The 18,162-nt window shown below is 35.6% G+C and overlaps 1 protein-coding gene across 2 annotated transcripts in view; it reads right to left on the bottom strand.

Annotated features, from left to right (window-relative positions):
• The window catches only part of PTH2R (parathyroid hormone 2 receptor), a 76,645-nt gene that overhangs the window by 29,973 nt on the left and 28,510 nt on the right, over positions 1–18,162 (bottom strand). For both annotated transcript variants that reach the window (XM_021703219.1, XM_044913393.1), the window contains 3 exons: positions 12,378–12,475; positions 7,964–8,153; positions 6,621–6,774 (listed from right to left, as the gene is read on the bottom strand). In XM_021703219.1, the coding sequence (XP_021558894.1) occupies positions 6,621–6,774; positions 7,964–8,153; positions 12,378–12,475 (442 nt within the window). The remainder of the gene's footprint in view (positions 1–6,620; positions 6,775–7,963; positions 8,154–12,377; positions 12,476–18,162) is intronic.

The raw sequence follows: 18,162 nt of genomic DNA, 5'->3' as shown, positions 1-18,162 counted from the left end.
ATGTAGCTCCCTTTACTGTTCTGCTGCCTTGGCTATCTTTAAAAAGTATCTGTCTTTGATCAGAATTTTCACATTTTCTCATTTCCAGGTCTTTATCTTTTGCTTCCTTTACAATCTCCCAATCAAGCAATTTCCTGAATGATGTTCTATACACATTGATCAATGGTGCTTGAGTTGGAATTCTGTTTTAGATAATAATTATAACAAACATCTTATATCAGATACCATGTCTTAATGAAATTACTTTTCTCATCATCTTGGAAGACTCTCACTCACAACACTAGCACAGAGGCAACCATGGAGGAAAAAGAATTAAAACCACTCTGGGATTTAAGGATTTTGCATCACCAGTCTTAGTATCATATTATTATATAATTTAGAACACATAAATACAGGGGAAAATGTTTGAGATTTAGATGTTATTTTAAGTCTAAGTGCTAATGTAAGTAAACTTAATGTAAATTTGAATGTCACTCAATATATGCATTTACCTTGAGAGCTATCTTCATAAAATGTCAGTATAAATAAGTGACTCTGAGAGGGAGGCAATCTCTAGTCTAAAAATAAGTAGATATGGGTACTCATGTGGCTCCATTACTACTCTCCTTTGAAATGAAGTTTTGGACTAATAGTAATCAAAATGTTTTAGCAATTAAACCCTTCCTTCAAATAAAAACTTATGCAGCAACCCACTGCATAAAACAGAGATGCTTTGAAGTCATAGAGGGTAAAAAGGATGTTCTCATCTTGGTCTATGTAGTTTCATCTTGTTTTAGATATTTTAGAAGCCTCATAAAACCATACTTCAGCCTTACCCTCCTCCAGTGGTCCTACTGTAGTATTGTAAAATCACAGGTTGACTATAAAGAGTAAAGTTAGTTCTAAAAATTAGAGACCCATCATGACATAGGATGCCTAGCTTTGCTACAGACATACTGTGTATCTTACCAACCAGAAACCTTGATGCCCCTAGGAATCCATCTATGTTGACTGCTCAGACATGAAGCTCTAGGCTATGCTTCCAGTTCCCTCACTACTCATCATAGAATGCTGGAATTCAATACCCATCACCTATGTTTCATCCTTTAAGGAACCAAGAAGTACCTCCATATGATTTTGGCAGAATTGTTCTCAACTCTCATGGGACTCTAAGCCGATACTGAATGAGTACAACTCACTTTCAGGAAAATTGCAAAGCCTATGAAAGTCTTCCATTGCTACAAAGAAGAGTGTCAATTTATGAAACTTTAGAAGAGCTACCTCCTCCTGAGATGGAATTGCTACAGGAAACAAAAGAAATATTTTAAAAACATATCTAATTTATAGTCCAAAAAAATGGTCTAGAAGAAGAGTAAGGCACTGTGGGAAAGGACCAATCTGAAACAGAAGAGCTACAATAAAAAAGAAAATATGTTTACTGAATTAAATATTGCCAGGGGGCAGAAACTTAAAAGATCAAATTGATGGAGATGAAGTGAAATTTTGAAACCAGGTGAACTCACTGAGATAAATCTATGTAACTGCTACAAATGTAAATCTAAATGTGACTATAATTTGTTTTCTTTTAAAGAGGTAATAATCTATATAATCTTAAATAGTTAGGAGTAAAACTCCAAATTACGTCTAAAAAGATTGGGGAAAATGATAAGCAGAGAGATTCAAATTCTGTATCTTTCATAAAGTAGGGTTAAAATATCGATCTTTTATTGACTCTAATTGTTGAATATAATTTTAACTTTAAGGCAACATTCAGTAGAACTAGTAATGGCATTAAAAATCATAAGGAAAGGGAGAAATAGCTTTTCTAGGTTTTTAAATTTTGCTTGAAGCCAGTTGAAGATTTTTAACTGTGTAAAGGTATTATATTGGCTATTCTAAACAATTTTTTGGAGAACAGATCTTATAAATTAAATATTTTGAATATAATATGTATGATCAGAACAGGCAAACACAAAACAAAATAACCTACTGGGTCAGACTGCATGCTTATTGTGTGCAGGGACTTCAACACATATCTCTGTATTTCAATTATATTTACTGCCAATGGGATAATCAAAAAATATTTGCTGAATTGAGATCACCTGATACAAAGATAATAAAACTGGAAATGTATAATCTTTTCCTGATTATTTTCAGAGAATACAGAATGTGAAAATATTCTACAAGAAAGCTTGGCAACGGAGACATGACTACATGATATAATCAGGATAGGTGATCTCATATGATAATATGTACATTCTGGCATCTTATCTGACAGCTGAAACTTAAGAATGGTTGCTAATATAGAGGCAAATTACCACATTAGGGATCAAGAAATAAGACTGACACCTTATAAATATAGAATTAAATATATAGAAAAAATAATAGGTACTTGGAAGAAAATGGAACCAAGAATAAAGTGCCTTATTTATGAGAAAATTGAGGCAAGAAGAGGGAAAATTAAGAATGTGGTTGGTTGAAAGAAAACTATAGTCATCATTGGAATTTGCCTTTACTCTTCTATACATCTTGTTTGGGGATGAAAACGTGTAAAAACAGTTATTTTAAACATTTGCCTTCAATTTACTAAGGGTCAGATACAGCATCTGCTCCTCTTTAGATTGTAATTTCCTTCCCTTCCAATTTATTCTCAAGAATCAGCAAAATCAATGTAAATAATACAGCTCCACACATCACTATAAGGTGAGTAATAAAGTTCTATTTATTTAGCTGAAGAGAGCTTAAAGTTATCATGATTGGGTCCAATGAATAATAACAAAGGAATCCAAGTAAGTTCTCTTCTCGAGCGAAGCTAATAAATCACATCATTGGAAGAAAATATGAAATTGGATTCACTCTAAATTACTCTAGCAAAGGATCATGCAAAGCAGCTATAATGTTTTTTGATCATTGATTCTCTTAATGGAATTTAGAAAAATGAGTCAGAAATCAAAATGATTCTAAAATCAGACTGTCAGTGCTAAGGGAAAAATAGTCTATTAATCAAATAGACTTAGGTATTTAATTCATTAAATAGCTGCATTTAAGTAATGGAGGGATACTCTTTTTTTTAAAGATTTTATTTATTTATTTGAGAGAGAGAGAGAGAGAGCATGCGTGCATGCACGCTCATGAGTGGGGGAAGGGTCAAGGGCAGAGGCAGAGAATCTCAAGCAGACTCTGAACTGAGCATGGAGCCTGAGGCAGGGCTCGAGGAAGGACTCACCGGGGGCTCAACCTCACGACCCTGAGATCATGACTCTGAGATCATGACCTGAGCCGAAACCAAGAGTTGGATGCTTAACGGACTAGCTACCCAGGCACCCCAGTAGTGGGGAGATATTCTTTAGAGAATATTACTATAATTATAGACACCCTAGCCTAGAGAATTTTTTTTAGTGGAGTTGCAAACACAGAATCAGAAGGTAGACCAAGTGTGGAACCATAATTCCATAAAGATTGGTTATTAGTGTTTTATATTGTGATTAAGTGTGTGTGGATATATCGCATGTAAAATGTTTTTCAAAGCAAGCTTCCATGGGAAGCCTACTTGCTTTCTTGTTTGTTCTTAAACCATTTGATGAAAAGAACACTTCAAGTAATGATGCTTCTACTGTAGTCATCATTCCAATGTTAAAGTTCTTGTGAACAAATCAATAAATTTGTATAGGAAGGGAAGAAATTCATATGCATATAGAAGCTCACTGGACTTTTTTTTTCATTCTGTTTTTCATAGAAAGGTCTGAAAACTAGTTTTTCGGGTTTAAGTGAAACAAACTTCTGACTTTAAAGAGGAACCGACTGAGTGATAGAGGATGTGAAGAACAAAGGCAAAAGGAAATGTAGATAAAATTAAACTTCTTTATAACTTGCAGCCCACTGACAAATAAATACTTGAGGCAGGCAGAATATGACATTCCTCCAGGAACTCCCAACTGTCTTAATATTAATGCCTTGCTAGAGGGAAAACACAACCTTAGCTTGACAATAGCTAGGCCCCCAGAATCCTGTAAGTCTTCTTTAGCATATGAAAATCCTTTTGGAAACTTCCTTTGTCTTTACCTCCCCCAACTCCAAAGTATATAATCAATTGCAACTCACAATCCCAGAACTGCTCTGCCTAGGGGTCCTGTCCCTGAGCTTTAATAAAAGCACATTTTTGCACTGAAAAATGTCTCAAGAATTCCTTCTTGACCATTCACTCAGGAACCCCACTTCAAATCACATCAATAGAGACCAAGTAAGAGTTCTGGGGGAGTTGGCTATCAAGCCACTAAGTACACAGAGAAAAAAAGAATTTATTATGTATGACCAGTGGTGTAGAAATCCAAAATATAAAATGTAACTCAGACAAATGTCTACATTCATTGTTGAATTTTCTATCAACACCTTTACCAACTTCTAGTAATTATGTTGGTGATGTAAGAAAGACGTTAAGGTTTGAAGCCAACGGCCAAGAAAGAATTCTTGAGACGTCTTTGGTGCAAAAAGGTGATTTTATTAAAGCACAGGGACAGGACCCATGGGCAGAAAGACCTGCATGGGGGTCATGAGGAGTGGCCCATTATATACTTTCAAGTTGGGAAGAGGTTAGAGATAGTGTAAGTCTCTAAGGAATTTTGGAAGCAAGGTTTCCAGTACCTTGAAGGGACTAGCTATTGTTGGGAAAAGGTCATTTATTACCGTCTAATAAAACCTTAGTCATGATACCCTTCAGATGTATATCAGTGGGCCATATGCTTGGGGGATGATTGCCAACACGTATCTTGGGGGGTTCAGAGATAAAGGAAATTCCCAAAGGAATTTTTATACGTCAAAGTAGACTTAGAGGATCCTGGAGGATGAGGGGCTTAGGCTAGGATTGCCTTTTGCCCTTAGCAAAGTATTAACATTGAAGCAGTTGAGTCCCTAGGGGAATGTCACTCTGCCTGTTTTAAGGACTTGTCAATGGGCTGTAGGTAGTAAGGAAATTTAATAGTTTTTCTTCTGCCTTTGTTTCCCACATCACTGGTACACAGATATAATTTTGATTTGAAGGCAAACTACCAAAAACTATTCAGGAAATTTCCAAAGCACCCTAAAAAATAAAATACCCTTTTTATTTTTTTTATGTTTTTAGTAACTGCTAGTCAAAGGGAGAGCTTTAAAACAGACAAGCTGCCTTCAGAAATACAACTTTATTCACAATAATTTCATAATAAATGAAATGTTAGAGTAAATAGACCCTTTGTCTTCTAAAAGGTTACTCATTAACTAGCAGGAAATTCAATATTCCCTACTCCATATTTTCAAATGTTAAAAAAACAATATTAAAGCCAAACAAGCAAAGAAATATTCTTATTTTGGAGGAGAAAAAAAAAAACCCTTCAAATTTAATCTTGAGCCACTCAGTTAATTTTTTTCTTATGCTGAGCCCCTTATAATGTGGATATAAAAATAACGAAATCTGCAATTGTTGATCATGAGGCTTCTTAATTGTAACCACATATGAGTTTCAATTTCTCTTAAATTTGAACAAGCAACATCCTTTCCCCATGTCATGTTGAGTTAGTGCCTAGTCCAGTGTAGTGCTGAGAAGGCATTCTTGGAATGTGAGCTAAATATCATTTTTTTTTAAATTACTTATGCAGAAAGCAATTTGAATTATTTCCTTCCAAAAGACATGGTAAGTCTACATAATTAGTTTGTAATTTGTATCATTAAATGAAGTCAAGATGGTCTTATAAATTCATTTCTGGTATTCTCATCATACAACCTAAAAATACAAATCAACAATTCATCACTATAGCTTAGAAATTTAAAAATCAAAATATTTAGGATGAAATTATTGCTAAATCAGGACATTGACATAAGACATGAGCATAGCAGTTCTCAGTGTGTTCTCTTATATTTCCACCAAAGAATTCTCTCAAGAATCTGACCTAAGAACTCTAACCGTAAGTTAAAGATGAAAAGTTTGTTACCACTGGGAGGATTTTAGACTTGATCTTAATAACCTTTCCCAATGAACAATGGAAGAGAAAGAAGGAGATATAAAGGTAAGATGGGGAGAGATTTCAGGAAAATAGCTGAAAGTATGCTAATGATAAGTGATATAGGAAAACGTTGGGGTTCGGAGCAAACACTCAAGATTGAGACTTCTTCTGTGCAAAAAGGTGGTTTTATGAAAGCACGGGGACAGGACCCGTGGGCAGAAAGAGCTGCCCCAGGGTTGTGACAGGTGTCTGATTGTACACTTTCAAGTTCGTTGTGACAGGTGTCTGATTGTATACTTTCAAGTTCGGAGGGGGTTAAGGCTAAATTCCTAAGGAATTTAGGAAACAAGGTTTCCAGGACCCTGAGGGGTCTAGCTATTGTTAAGAAAAGGTCATTTATTACTGTTTAGTAAAAACTCAGTCCTGAGACTCTTCAGATGAGTATCAGTGGGCCATATGCTTGGAGGATGATTGCTAACATGTATCTTATGGGGTAGAGATAAAGAGTTCCTAGAGGAATGTCACTCTGCCTGTTTCAAGGACTTGTCAGTGGGCTGTAAGTAGTAAGGAAATATAATTTTTTCTTTTGCCTTTGTTTCCCACATCAATAGGTTTAACAGAAATCCATAATCCAGTTTAAAGGGAAAGGAGACATAAATACCTTACCCCAGCCTATCAAGATGAAGCCCCACAGGTATTTGGTGTCCGAAAAGAATGCCACAAAGATTAGACTATGCAGGTAGACACCTTCCACCAAGATCCAATAGTAATTTGTAGCCAAGAAGTAAATGAACATCACAACAGCAATCTTGCACCCAATCTGTTACAAATAAACCAGAATTGCATCATATTAGAACTCTTAATTATACTACATGCAACAGACCATGAAAAAATAGTTCTGTATTTCTTTTTTATGATCTGTTTCCTGTATGTAGGAAAGCCAAGACTGTTGAATGAGACCAGAACAAAGTTATTTTAAGACAGCATCTCTAAGACTATGGGCTCAATTCTGTTCTTAAAATAAGATATTTTTCCTTTAGAAGTTACCAAAAAATCACTTTTCTTTGATTTTTCCTATTTATGAAAGTAATACTTGATTATCAGAGAAAATTAGAAAATACAGAAAAGCATAAAGAAGAAAATATTAGCCATTATTCTACCATGATTTTATTTTATTCTCATCTTTCTTATGCCCCAAAAGTCAATGGCTAAAATAATAAGCATTTACTACATCGTATGAATCTATGCATTGGCTCAGTGATTCTGCTGATCTGGGCCAGCCTCTGCTAATCTTGGCTAGGCTCATTCACAGAGCTCTACCCTTCACCAGCACACCATCACTTCCATTTCATTCTATGGGATAAAACAAGTCACCAAAACCAGCACAGAATCAGAATCAGCAGGGACTACAAAGTTACAGGGCAAAGGCCAAAGCCACAGAAAGGGCATTAATTCATACTATCAAGACATATAATCTATTATACTTAATTCCCAGATACAGCACATCAGTGATCTAATTAACTGAATTATTGAGTGATTCTATTTACTAAACAACACCAGGACATTTCAGAGTAGAATCAAGTACCCTGGAATCTTATATTGGAACAAGTCTGAATCTACAATAAAGAAGGTAAATGTTGTGGGCTTTAAAATAACACACTTCTGGTTTTGCAAGTGGGCTCTTTACTTCTGAACACGGTAAGCCATGAAAGCTAGTATGAGCTCCACATCAAATGCACTCCAGTCATGTGATTTTTGAAGTCCCCATGCCAGAATATTCTTATGGAAAGAGCTCAAGACTTTTAATAGTCTAAGATGATGAGTAATTAGGCGTAAAGCTTAAGGACAGAATTGAGGTAGTAAATATCATTATATAAATTAGTCATCTATCTTGGTTAATTCAGAGATTACATAAACCAAAACAAGTTAAGATTTAGTGGCCTGTAAAACTGTCCTTGTCTGTAATGTTATAGGAATCAGTAATGAGAGAAAATGGTGAAAACACTTACATATTTTGATTTGTCCACAGAAGGCATTTCTATGGAATTTTGTAGGTCATCCTGCATCAACAGGGACTGCAGCTCCTTTACTCCTATGTGAGCATGGACCACTTTGTCCTTGACAAAGATGCTTACAGCTCTCAGCATGAAAGACACAAACAAGTGCATGTGGATATAGTTCCTAGTGCAATGCAATCGTCTATGGAGAGAAAATATTCAGTATTTAGATTTGGATGAAATTAGATATAGGTAAAGAAAATACATAAATGTAACAAAAAAGAAGAAAATATAGTAAGCCTGAACAAAGACAGAAACCCATTACTATCTATTTCCAGTTGAAACAACTGGGATCAAAAACTAAAATGTAACTTTTTGAGAAATAATTTCAAATTTAACCTGATCTACTACTATATTTATCCCGATTTTGCAGAGTTAACTATTGTGCTGTATTAAACTAAAGCATTATACTAAAATATATATTAAAGTAATAATAAGTTATGACTACTGGAGAACCATTTTGATATTATTTTAAAATGGAGCTTTCAGGGGCATCTGGGAAGCTCAGTCAGTTAAGCGTCTGCCGTGGGCTCAGGTCATGATCCCAGGGTCCTAGGATCGAGTCCCACATTGGACTCCCTGCTTAGTGGGGAGTCTGCTTCTCCCTCTCACCCTGTCCTGCTCTATCTCCCTCTCTCTCTCTCTCTCACTTGCTCACTCTCTCTCAAATAAATAAAATCTTTTTTTTTTAAAGTGGAGCTTTCACATTTTCAACACATACTCTACAAGAAAAAGTAAATATTTTGATAACATTACACAACTTTATGTCTTAGTAATGTTAAAGAGTAAACAAGCTTACTTTAACATAAAAAGCTTGGGTTCATAAAAGAATCTTAGACACAAGTTAAACCATAACATACATAGGAGTAGATATAGTATTACTAATTTCCTGTACAAAAAGCTAACTCCAAAAGATACCTTTTCTTAAAAACACTCTTAAGAAAGGGTTGTAGAATCTGTCCCAGCTCTACCATTGTTTGACTGCAAGACAGTACAACTTTCCTGTACAATGATCACCATATTACTACTTCTCTTCCAGAAAGGACAAAGTACGTAAGTGTAAGAGAGTAAAAAAATTTTTAATCCAATAATATATTTTTACATTTCATAATATAGTAGGGGTAGGCCAACTGAGAATGAGCTAAATTTAGACATTTTGGAAATGTTATTTTGTTAGTATGGTGGGGACATGTATACATGTCCATTCTGCCCAGACAGTCCTCCTCATTAATCAATTCCCTTTGGGGAGTGTCTTCACAGGTGAGTGGGATTTGACCATATAGGGTTATCGGGTATCTGTGGAAATTATTGACTGTGAATAGCGCTATCACAGTATCTAAGTAGGTATTGATTTTTAGAAGACTCAACACTACTTACTATCTTAATAAAAAACTATCTTGTTTTGTGAAACAGAAGAGTTTCTGAAATTTTTGTGTAACATTCTGCTATACAGTATAGTAATTATATAAAAAGTATTATATAGAGGGACGCCTGGGTGGCTCAGTTGGTTAAGCGGCTGCCTTCAGCCCGGGTCGTGATTCCAGGGTCCTGGGATCAAGTCCCACATCAGGCTCCTTGCTCAGCAGGGAGCCTGCTTCTCCCTCTCTCTCCCTCTGCTTGTGCTTTCTCTGTCAAATAAATAAAATCTTTAAAAAAAAAAAGTATTATATAGAAAGAATTTGTTAAACAGAGTGATAACTTACTATGTAAATTGAAGAATTACTACTTAGTGATTTGTATCCTCCTGAAACCTTATGTAGCTTTTTTTCTCATAAATATTCATCTATTATTCTGAACAACCAGAGCTACACTTAGTATAATGTGATGAACTCTGGATAGGAATTGGAAGATGACAGTTCTGTTTCCAGCCACACCACCTACGACTTTGTGACCTTGGACACTGAACTTCAGTTTCTTGGTCTGTAAAATAGGATAATACTGCCAAGCCAATTTCACAAGGCTGTCTTGAGGAACCCCTCCATAATTCCACAAATCTGTGTTCCCCTTCTCCTTTAAAAACTTCATTATCTCCCTATTCTCTACCATTACAAGATAAAATTCAAAGCCTTTGACAAAGACCGGCAAAACCAGTGCCACAAAATCTAGTTTCTTCCTAGTCATTCCTATATGGCCACTCCACCCTATGCATCAAATGATGCATTCACATGGGACTCTTCTATGTTCCCAGAGTCTACCCTGCTCCTCCCTACCTCTCAGTTTTGCACATTCTGTTCCCATCATCTGGAATATACTGAATTCCTTCTCATCATTGCAATATCAGTTCACATGTCAGTGTGTTCTGGGAAGTCTCTCTCTCTTATCTAGTCAGTTTTAGCCTCTTTGGTGTTCCCAAAACGCTTTATAAAAGACTGTATTATAGTATTAACAATATTTTATTTGATAATCATTTAATGAGTCAGTCTCTCATATATACTGCTTTTCTAGTCTGTAACATATCTTAATTTGTCCTCCATCAATACTAAAAAGAGTCTATCATATATGGCAGAGAAAAAGCTTGTTGTGTCAATGGACTAGTGAATCAATAAAGAAAAAGTTTTGGATACATAAACTATACTGTCATAAGATGAGTAATTGCTTTAGAAGAAATAGTTGGAATATTAAACTAGTCATTTATTTATTAATTCAACAAATATATATTAAGCATCACTATATATCAGGTACATTACAACCACTAAGAATGCTACAATGAGCAAAAAATAAATAAATAAATAAATGTTCTCATGTGGCTTTACATTCTAGAGGGAGAGATAAAAAATAAAAAGAAAAGAAAAAGAAATAAACAGAATAAAAAGATAAGTAAAACATCAGATTGTACATTAGGTAGTGATAAATCCAAAGAGAAAAACAGCGAAAATAGGTATAAGAAGTTTCGAGGAAGAGGGGATTGTAAGATGATAGGAAACAAAATATAAAACATTTTGTTTTTTAAATATGTCATCTACCCTCATTCCTTTTCCCACGCATAATTTAGCACTAAATTCCTAAAACTGTATTGTCTTAATTAATATACCTCAGGGTCTTCCCTTTCTATCCAATCCTCAAAGCCACTGCCCTCGGCCAGGCCACCATCTTCTTGTCCTGAGTTACTCTAACAGCCTCTTCCAAATGGGCTTCCTGTCATGCCTCCAACCAACTCACACTGCACCTCACAAGTGACTTTCCTGTCACTCTTCTGCTTAAAATCCTTCAATGGCTCCTCATCACTCTTAGGGTAAAGTTCAAATTTCTTCATACAACCCACAAGTCTCAAAACACTCTCAACCCTGCTTACCACTCCAGTCTCACTGCCCATCACTTAGCTGCACCAAAACTCTGCTTTCTCAAATATTCCATGATTTTGATCTAAACTTAGGTTGGGAATTCTGCCCCCCAGTGTTCTCTTTTGGTTAAATCTTATTTACAGTCATGCATCTTTTGAGATTTCACTTCATCCCCATACTCTGCCTTCCCAATTACCATACACCACCTGAATCATACCATTTCTCACACTGTACACTGTTTTCTCAGCTATGTGTATCACAAGCCAGCTGCAAGCATCATGAGTACACATTTCCCATGCATGTTGTGCACTGGTTTTTGTTTGGTTTCGTTTTTAAAGATTTTATTTATTTATTTGACAGAGAGAGACACAGCGAGAGAGGGAACACAAGCAGGGGGAGCGGGAGAGGGAGAAGCAGGCTTCCTTGGGAGCAGGGAGCCAGATGCGGGGCCCGATCCCAGCACCCTGGGATCGTGGCCTGAACCGAAGGCAGACACTTAATGACAGCCACCCAGGCACCCCATGTTGTGCACTGTTTTATCTCAATATTGGTGCTCAAAATTTTGTACTGATTTACATTAAATTGTATTGAATTGGGCAAAAGTTTCAGTGGATAAAAATAAACCATAACAGAAGCAATAAATAATAAATACAACTTCTTTAGATACAATATCAGATCATTTGGGAGATTATTTAAAATGAATTTCTGTCCAATGGCACCAAAATCATTTGGGAAGAATGAAGTCTTTGCGTCATGAATGAAAATCTTTGTAGCTCATTCTGCTCTACTCTGCAGCCCTTTGCGAACAAATACACTGTAGCTCAGGTCTATAGGCTTAATGGTTTCATACTGCTTTGATATTTTTAAAGATTTTTTTTTTAGTTTTTAAACAACAATAATAAAAACCCTGAATTTCCTCATGAAAAATAAATATTCAAAGCCAAATAATATTATAACACTAGGCTGAATTCAAAAACTTGTGCTGGGAAAAGTATTTGGGCCAGAAATTGTGAGACCTCAGCATCTTCTATGCATAGGACACAGAACCTGTCCCTTCATGGAGAAAGGGATTGGGAATCACTCACCTGAAGTAACCAATGATGAGAATAGCCACAGCCAAGGAACCAAAGGAGACAGAATATCCGATTGTGTACATGACATAGAGGCGTTCAAAGAATTCTTGCTGAAGGGGAAGAGATTTAATTAGAAAAATAGCTTTTAACAAGTAGATGTAGATAAACTTAAAAATCATGCTTCTTCCTGTTTAGAGACGGGCAGTGTGTTATCACATTTATATAACATAGATTATTCATCTGGCCTTTCTTTTATTTCCTAAATTCCAGTCAGAGGGTTTGGGTTTTTTTTTAAGATTTTATTTTTTTTTGAGACAGAGAGAGGGGGGGGGGGCATGAACAGGAGGAAGGCACAGGGAGAAGCAGGCTCCCCGCTGAGCAGGGAGCCCCACACAGGACCCTGAGATCATGACCTAAGCCAAAGGCAGACACTTAACCAAATGAGCCACCCAGACACCCCTCAAGTCAGAATTAAAGATGTAATAATAATAATAATATCCAGCATTTCTTGCTTAAGTGAGATCAAATTAAATGTTGCAATATTTATTTCGTGAATTTTTGTGCTGTCCATTTTAATTAATTGGAATTGTATACCTAACGTGATAGTTGAAGTAAACAAAACGTGTTACAGGGCTATTGTAAGAGGAAACTAGTAAAAACAATATGTCATTTTTGGAATATTATTTCCAGTTTTCCTTAAGTTTTTTATTGAGCTGTAATTTACATGAAATAAAATATACAGGTCTTAAGTGAGCACTTTGATGGGCTTTGACAAGCCATGTTTGCTGTGCAACTTGCCAGCCAAAAAACCACCCACCATTCACTCCCAGGTAACTACTGTTCCAATTTCTGTCATCACAAATTGGCATCATCTGTTCATGTACTTCATGTACTTTTTGACTGTTCTTAGACTTCTTAGAATTAGATAGTATATACTTAGTATATACTCTTTTTGTCAACATACTGTTTTTGATATTCACCAATATTGTTACATGAATCAATGGTCCATTCCTTTGTAATTTTTAAAAGAAATTATAAATTCACAAGAACTGGAAAAGATAGTAAAAAAGTGCCATTTATCCTTCACCCAGTATTCTCCAATGGTTACATCTTAACATAATTATACTAAAATATCAAAGGCAGAAATTTGACATGGTGCACTTTGTGTGTTTATAGTTCTGTGTCATTTTATCGCATATGTAAATTTTTGTAACCAGCACTGCAATCAAGATACAGAACCATTGTACACCACCTTGAAGACCTGCCTTGTGCTGTCCTTTAAAGTCACCCAGAGACCCCTCTTCCCCAGCATCCCTGACACCTAGCAACCATTAATGTTTTCTACCTCTATAATTTTGTCACTTCGTAAGTGTTATAGAAATGGAATCATACAGTATGTGACCTTTTGAGATTGGCTTTTTTCACTCACAATAATGACCTCAAGATACATCAAGCTGTTGTATAGATCAAGTTTGTTCTTTTTTATTGCTAAATAGTATTGCATGGTATGTATGTAACCTATGTATATCAGTATATATAAAATGTTTCAAACTTTGTAGACAGCTTACATTTGGGTCACATTTTTTTTAATAAAGATTTTATTTATTTATTTGCCAGAGAGAAAGAGAGAGAGCACAAGTAGGGGGAGCAGCAGGTAGAGGGAGAAGCAGGTTCCCCGCTGAGCAAGGAGCCCGATGTGGGACTCGATCCCAGGACTCTGGGATCATGACCAGAGCCGAAGGCAGACGCTTAACCAACTGAGCCACCCAGGCATCCCTTGGGTCACATTTTTTAATAAATTTTTCAATCTCTGTTAATTGGTATAATTAGACCATTTTTTAAATATAATATTGATATGTTAAGGCTAAGTCCATCGTTTTATTTTTTTATTTTCTATCGTTCTATTTTTCATTTCTCTGTTTAATTTTTCCTGCCACCCTGTGGGTTACTTGAACATTTTGTAGAATTCCATTTTGATGTCCCTTTTTATATAGTGCTTTTGGTGGTTGATTTATGTATTACATTGTACAGCTTAATGCAGAGCCTTTGATTACTGAATGCTTACCTTTCTTCTTTTCTAATTAAGCTACAATTAAGCATATAATTAAGCTATAATTTAATCAAGCATATGATAAGCTATAAATCTCCTTCAAGCTCTGCTTTTGTTGTTTCCCCCAATTTTTTGATATATTCAACTTTCATAATTATTCCGTTCAAACTTTTGCCATGGATGGCATATATTCCAACAATTTGTGAATTGTCCACATATTTTATTTCAATTGATTTTCAATTAATTCTTTTGTGGTCAGAAAATACTCTCTGTGTGATTTTAATCTTGAGGTCTATTGACACTTGTTTATAGTCCAGCATATGTTCAATCTTGAAGAAGCTTTGATGTGTAATTTAAAAGAATGTGAATTTTGTAGTGTTTGTATTCTATAAGTGGCATTTTCGTCAAATTGTGTGAAAGGTTATCCTATGGAAGTTTTTGTCTAATTGTTTTACCAATTACTAAGAGAATGGTATTTTTATATATTTCAACGTGGTGGGATTTGACCATGTCTCCCTTTTGCTTTGACAATTTTTGCGTTATGCAATATGAAGCTCCTAAATGCATGCATATTTAGGATCATTATTTCTTTCTGGTAAATGGATTCTTTTACCATTCTGATATGTCCCTCCAACTTAGTAATACTCTGTCTTGAAGTCTACTTGGCCATTTCTTATGCTTAGGGTAAGCACTGCATGTAACTCATCCACCCTTTTAATTTCAACAAATCTATTATCTTCACATTTATCTGTATCTTTATATTTAGAGTACATTTCTTGCAGACGGTATATACTTAAGTTACACATTTATTACCCATTCTGTCTTTTAAGTGATTGTTTAGTTCATTTACATTGAACACAATCATTGCTATGTTGGGCTTAAATATAACACATCGGTATTGGCATTCTAGATGTCCAGTCTTTGTTCCTTTGTACCTACTTCCTTACCTTTTATTTGGGGTGTGGTGTCAATTAAGTATTTCTTAATCTTTCACTCGTGTTAATTTTTAGAAATTATGCATCCTGAACTTATCAGAGCCTCCACTTAAATAATATTGAACTATTTCACAAACTACATAAAGAGTTTACAAACGTATATTCAATTTTGCTTCCCAGCCTTTGCCCTTTTAGATTTTGTCTACATAGTGCTCACTTCAGCAGCACATATAATAGATTTTGTCTACATAATTTATAAACCTTAGTAAGAGACTACTATGTTTGCTTTAAGCAGTCGATAGACTTTTAAATGAATTATAAAGATATAAAGATAGATATAAGTACAGTAGTAAATAAGGATGATAAGAATACAGTTTTGTTTATTATTTTAGCCTGTCATTTTTATTCATATATATATGAATAAAATATATATGTACACATATATATATACCCATTGAATATATTTATTTATATACCCATTCTGGTCTTCCTCATTCCTTCCTACTAATCTATGTTCCCATCTGGCATATTTCTCTTTGACCTAGAGAACTTTCTTGAGCATTTCCTATACTGAAGGTATGATGAAGATGAATTCTGTCATATGTTTTCTGCCTGAAAAGTATCACTATTTTTCCTTTATCTTTATGCATATTATCACCTTAAAGATGTCATCCCATTATATTCCAGCCTCCGTTGTTTCCTGACTAAAAGGCAGACATCTTTTTTATTGCTGTTCCCTCATATGCCCTTTTTCTCTGTCCACTTTTAAGTTTTCTTTTGACTGTGACTTACAGCAGTTTAACTATGATATATCTAAGTATGATTTTCTTTTAATTTATCCTGCCTTGGGTTTGCTAAATTTCTGGAATGTATAGGTTGATTTATTTCATCCACTTAGAAAATTCTTGGCCATTGTCCCCTCAGATATTTATTTTGTTCAATTCTCTCTCTTTACCTCTAATTTCACATGTGTTAGACAATTACATGTTGTCTCATAAGCCTCAGATGCTTCTGTTATTTTAATTTATTTTTTCTCCTAAATAAATTAAAATATTTATTAATATTCAGTTGGAAAATTTCTATCGACCTCTCTTTAAGGGCATTAATCCTTTATCATGTTGTATCTAGTATGCTATTGAGCATATTAAATGAATTCTTCATTTTGGAATTGAATATTTCAATTTTAGAATTTCCCTTTTATTATTTTTTGAAGTTTTTCTCTGATTTTCCCATCTGTTTTATGTACCTTTTTCACCAAATCATCTAACATATTAATAATAGTTATTATTAAGTACTTATCTGCAAATTCTAACATCTGGATCATCTAGTTTTTTCTGCTCTTATTTTTACTCCAGATTTCGGGTCCCTGCCTTGCAATTTTGTATCACATTCCAGGCCCTGTAAGTAAAAGAACAGTAGAGACTAAAGTATATGATGTCAACTGCCTGAAAAGGCAGACCTCTTCCTCCGTCAGGTTTCTTGGGTAAGGAAGCTGGATTATTCTGTTGTTAAACTAAGTTGAGCTTTGTTGTAGTTTTTATTTTATGTTTTTTGTGATCCTGGTTTTGCGTTTTGAGAGCAGAATCAAGACTTGTTTTCAAGTCTTTTCAATCAAGCTGACCTCGAGATTTTAGCACTAGCAGCCTCTAGTGGCCATTATGTGGATTTTAGTCCACCTGACGTTTTCCAAGCCATAGCACTATTGCTGCTATTTAAACTATCCATCAGTTTTTTGAGTTGCTAGGGATTTTACTTTGCTTTCCTGCCCCTCCCGGGCATGCGGGCTGTAGCAATCATGCACCATGCACCTTAAAGTATGTCTCTCAGCTCCGCTGCTCTGTCCCATGACTTTGGCTAACTGCCGCCTTTCACTCTGAGAGTACTTTGCACCTCTTGGGAAATTTCTCTTAGCCCACCTGTGCTGTCCCCAGCCTCTGGCACATGGCCTCCATGCACTCAGTGAAGGCCCCATGGGGAAAAACTGGCTGGTGGGTGATAGCTCACTGTGAATGGGGCTCACTACTTGGGATTCTAAGCCCGTATGCTAACCCTTGTCTGTTAAAAGATGGTTTAAGGGGCACCTAGGTGGCACAGTTGGTTAAGCAGCAGACTCTTGGTTTCGGCGAAGGTCGTGATCTCAGGGTCTTGGGGTCCAGCCACATGTCTGGCTCAGCAGTCTGCTTCAGGATTCTCTCTCTCCCTCTGCACCGCCCCCCCCCCCACCTTGCTTTTTCTCTCTCTTCCTCTCTCTCAAAAAAATAAAAAAATCTTAAAAAAAAAAAAAAAAACTATTGGCTTAAGAGCCTGGCTCTTTTCTTTCTATCCCCTTCTATGACCTGGTTGTTCCTCTTCTGCTACAGACGCAGGGATTAATAGCAGTCATGGGTCTCTTCTCTTATAGGAAGGGCTTGCCCACTTCTAGACTTAGGATCGTTTAGACTTCTTGGCATCCTCAGCTCACTGATGAGTTATTACGAATTACTGATTTTGCATCTTACTCAGTTACTTTTCCTAACTGAAAGCAAAAGATTTTGCCTCTTGTTCCTTTAAAAAAAAAACCTGTTTACTACATATTCTTATCAGTTAATAAAATACTAAAACTTTTTATAGAAAATATTTGGGGGTGCCTTGGTGGCTCAGTCAGTTAAGGGTCAGATTATTGGTCTCAGCTCAGGTCTTGATCTCAGGGTCACAAGTTCAAGCCCCATGCTGGACTCCACACTGGGTGTAGAGTCTACTGGAAAGAAAAAGAAAGAAAAGAAAGAAAAGAAAGAAAGAAAGAAAGAAAGAAAGAAAGAAAGAAAGAAAGAAA

This window comes from Neomonachus schauinslandi, chromosome 3, assembly GCF_002201575.2.
Source record: "Neomonachus schauinslandi chromosome 3, ASM220157v2, whole genome shotgun sequence".
Lineage (NCBI taxonomy): Eukaryota > Metazoa > Chordata > Mammalia > Carnivora > Phocidae > Neomonachus > Neomonachus schauinslandi.
Note: the sequence above shows the minus strand (reverse complement) of the source record. Positions and strands in the feature narration are given on the sequence as shown.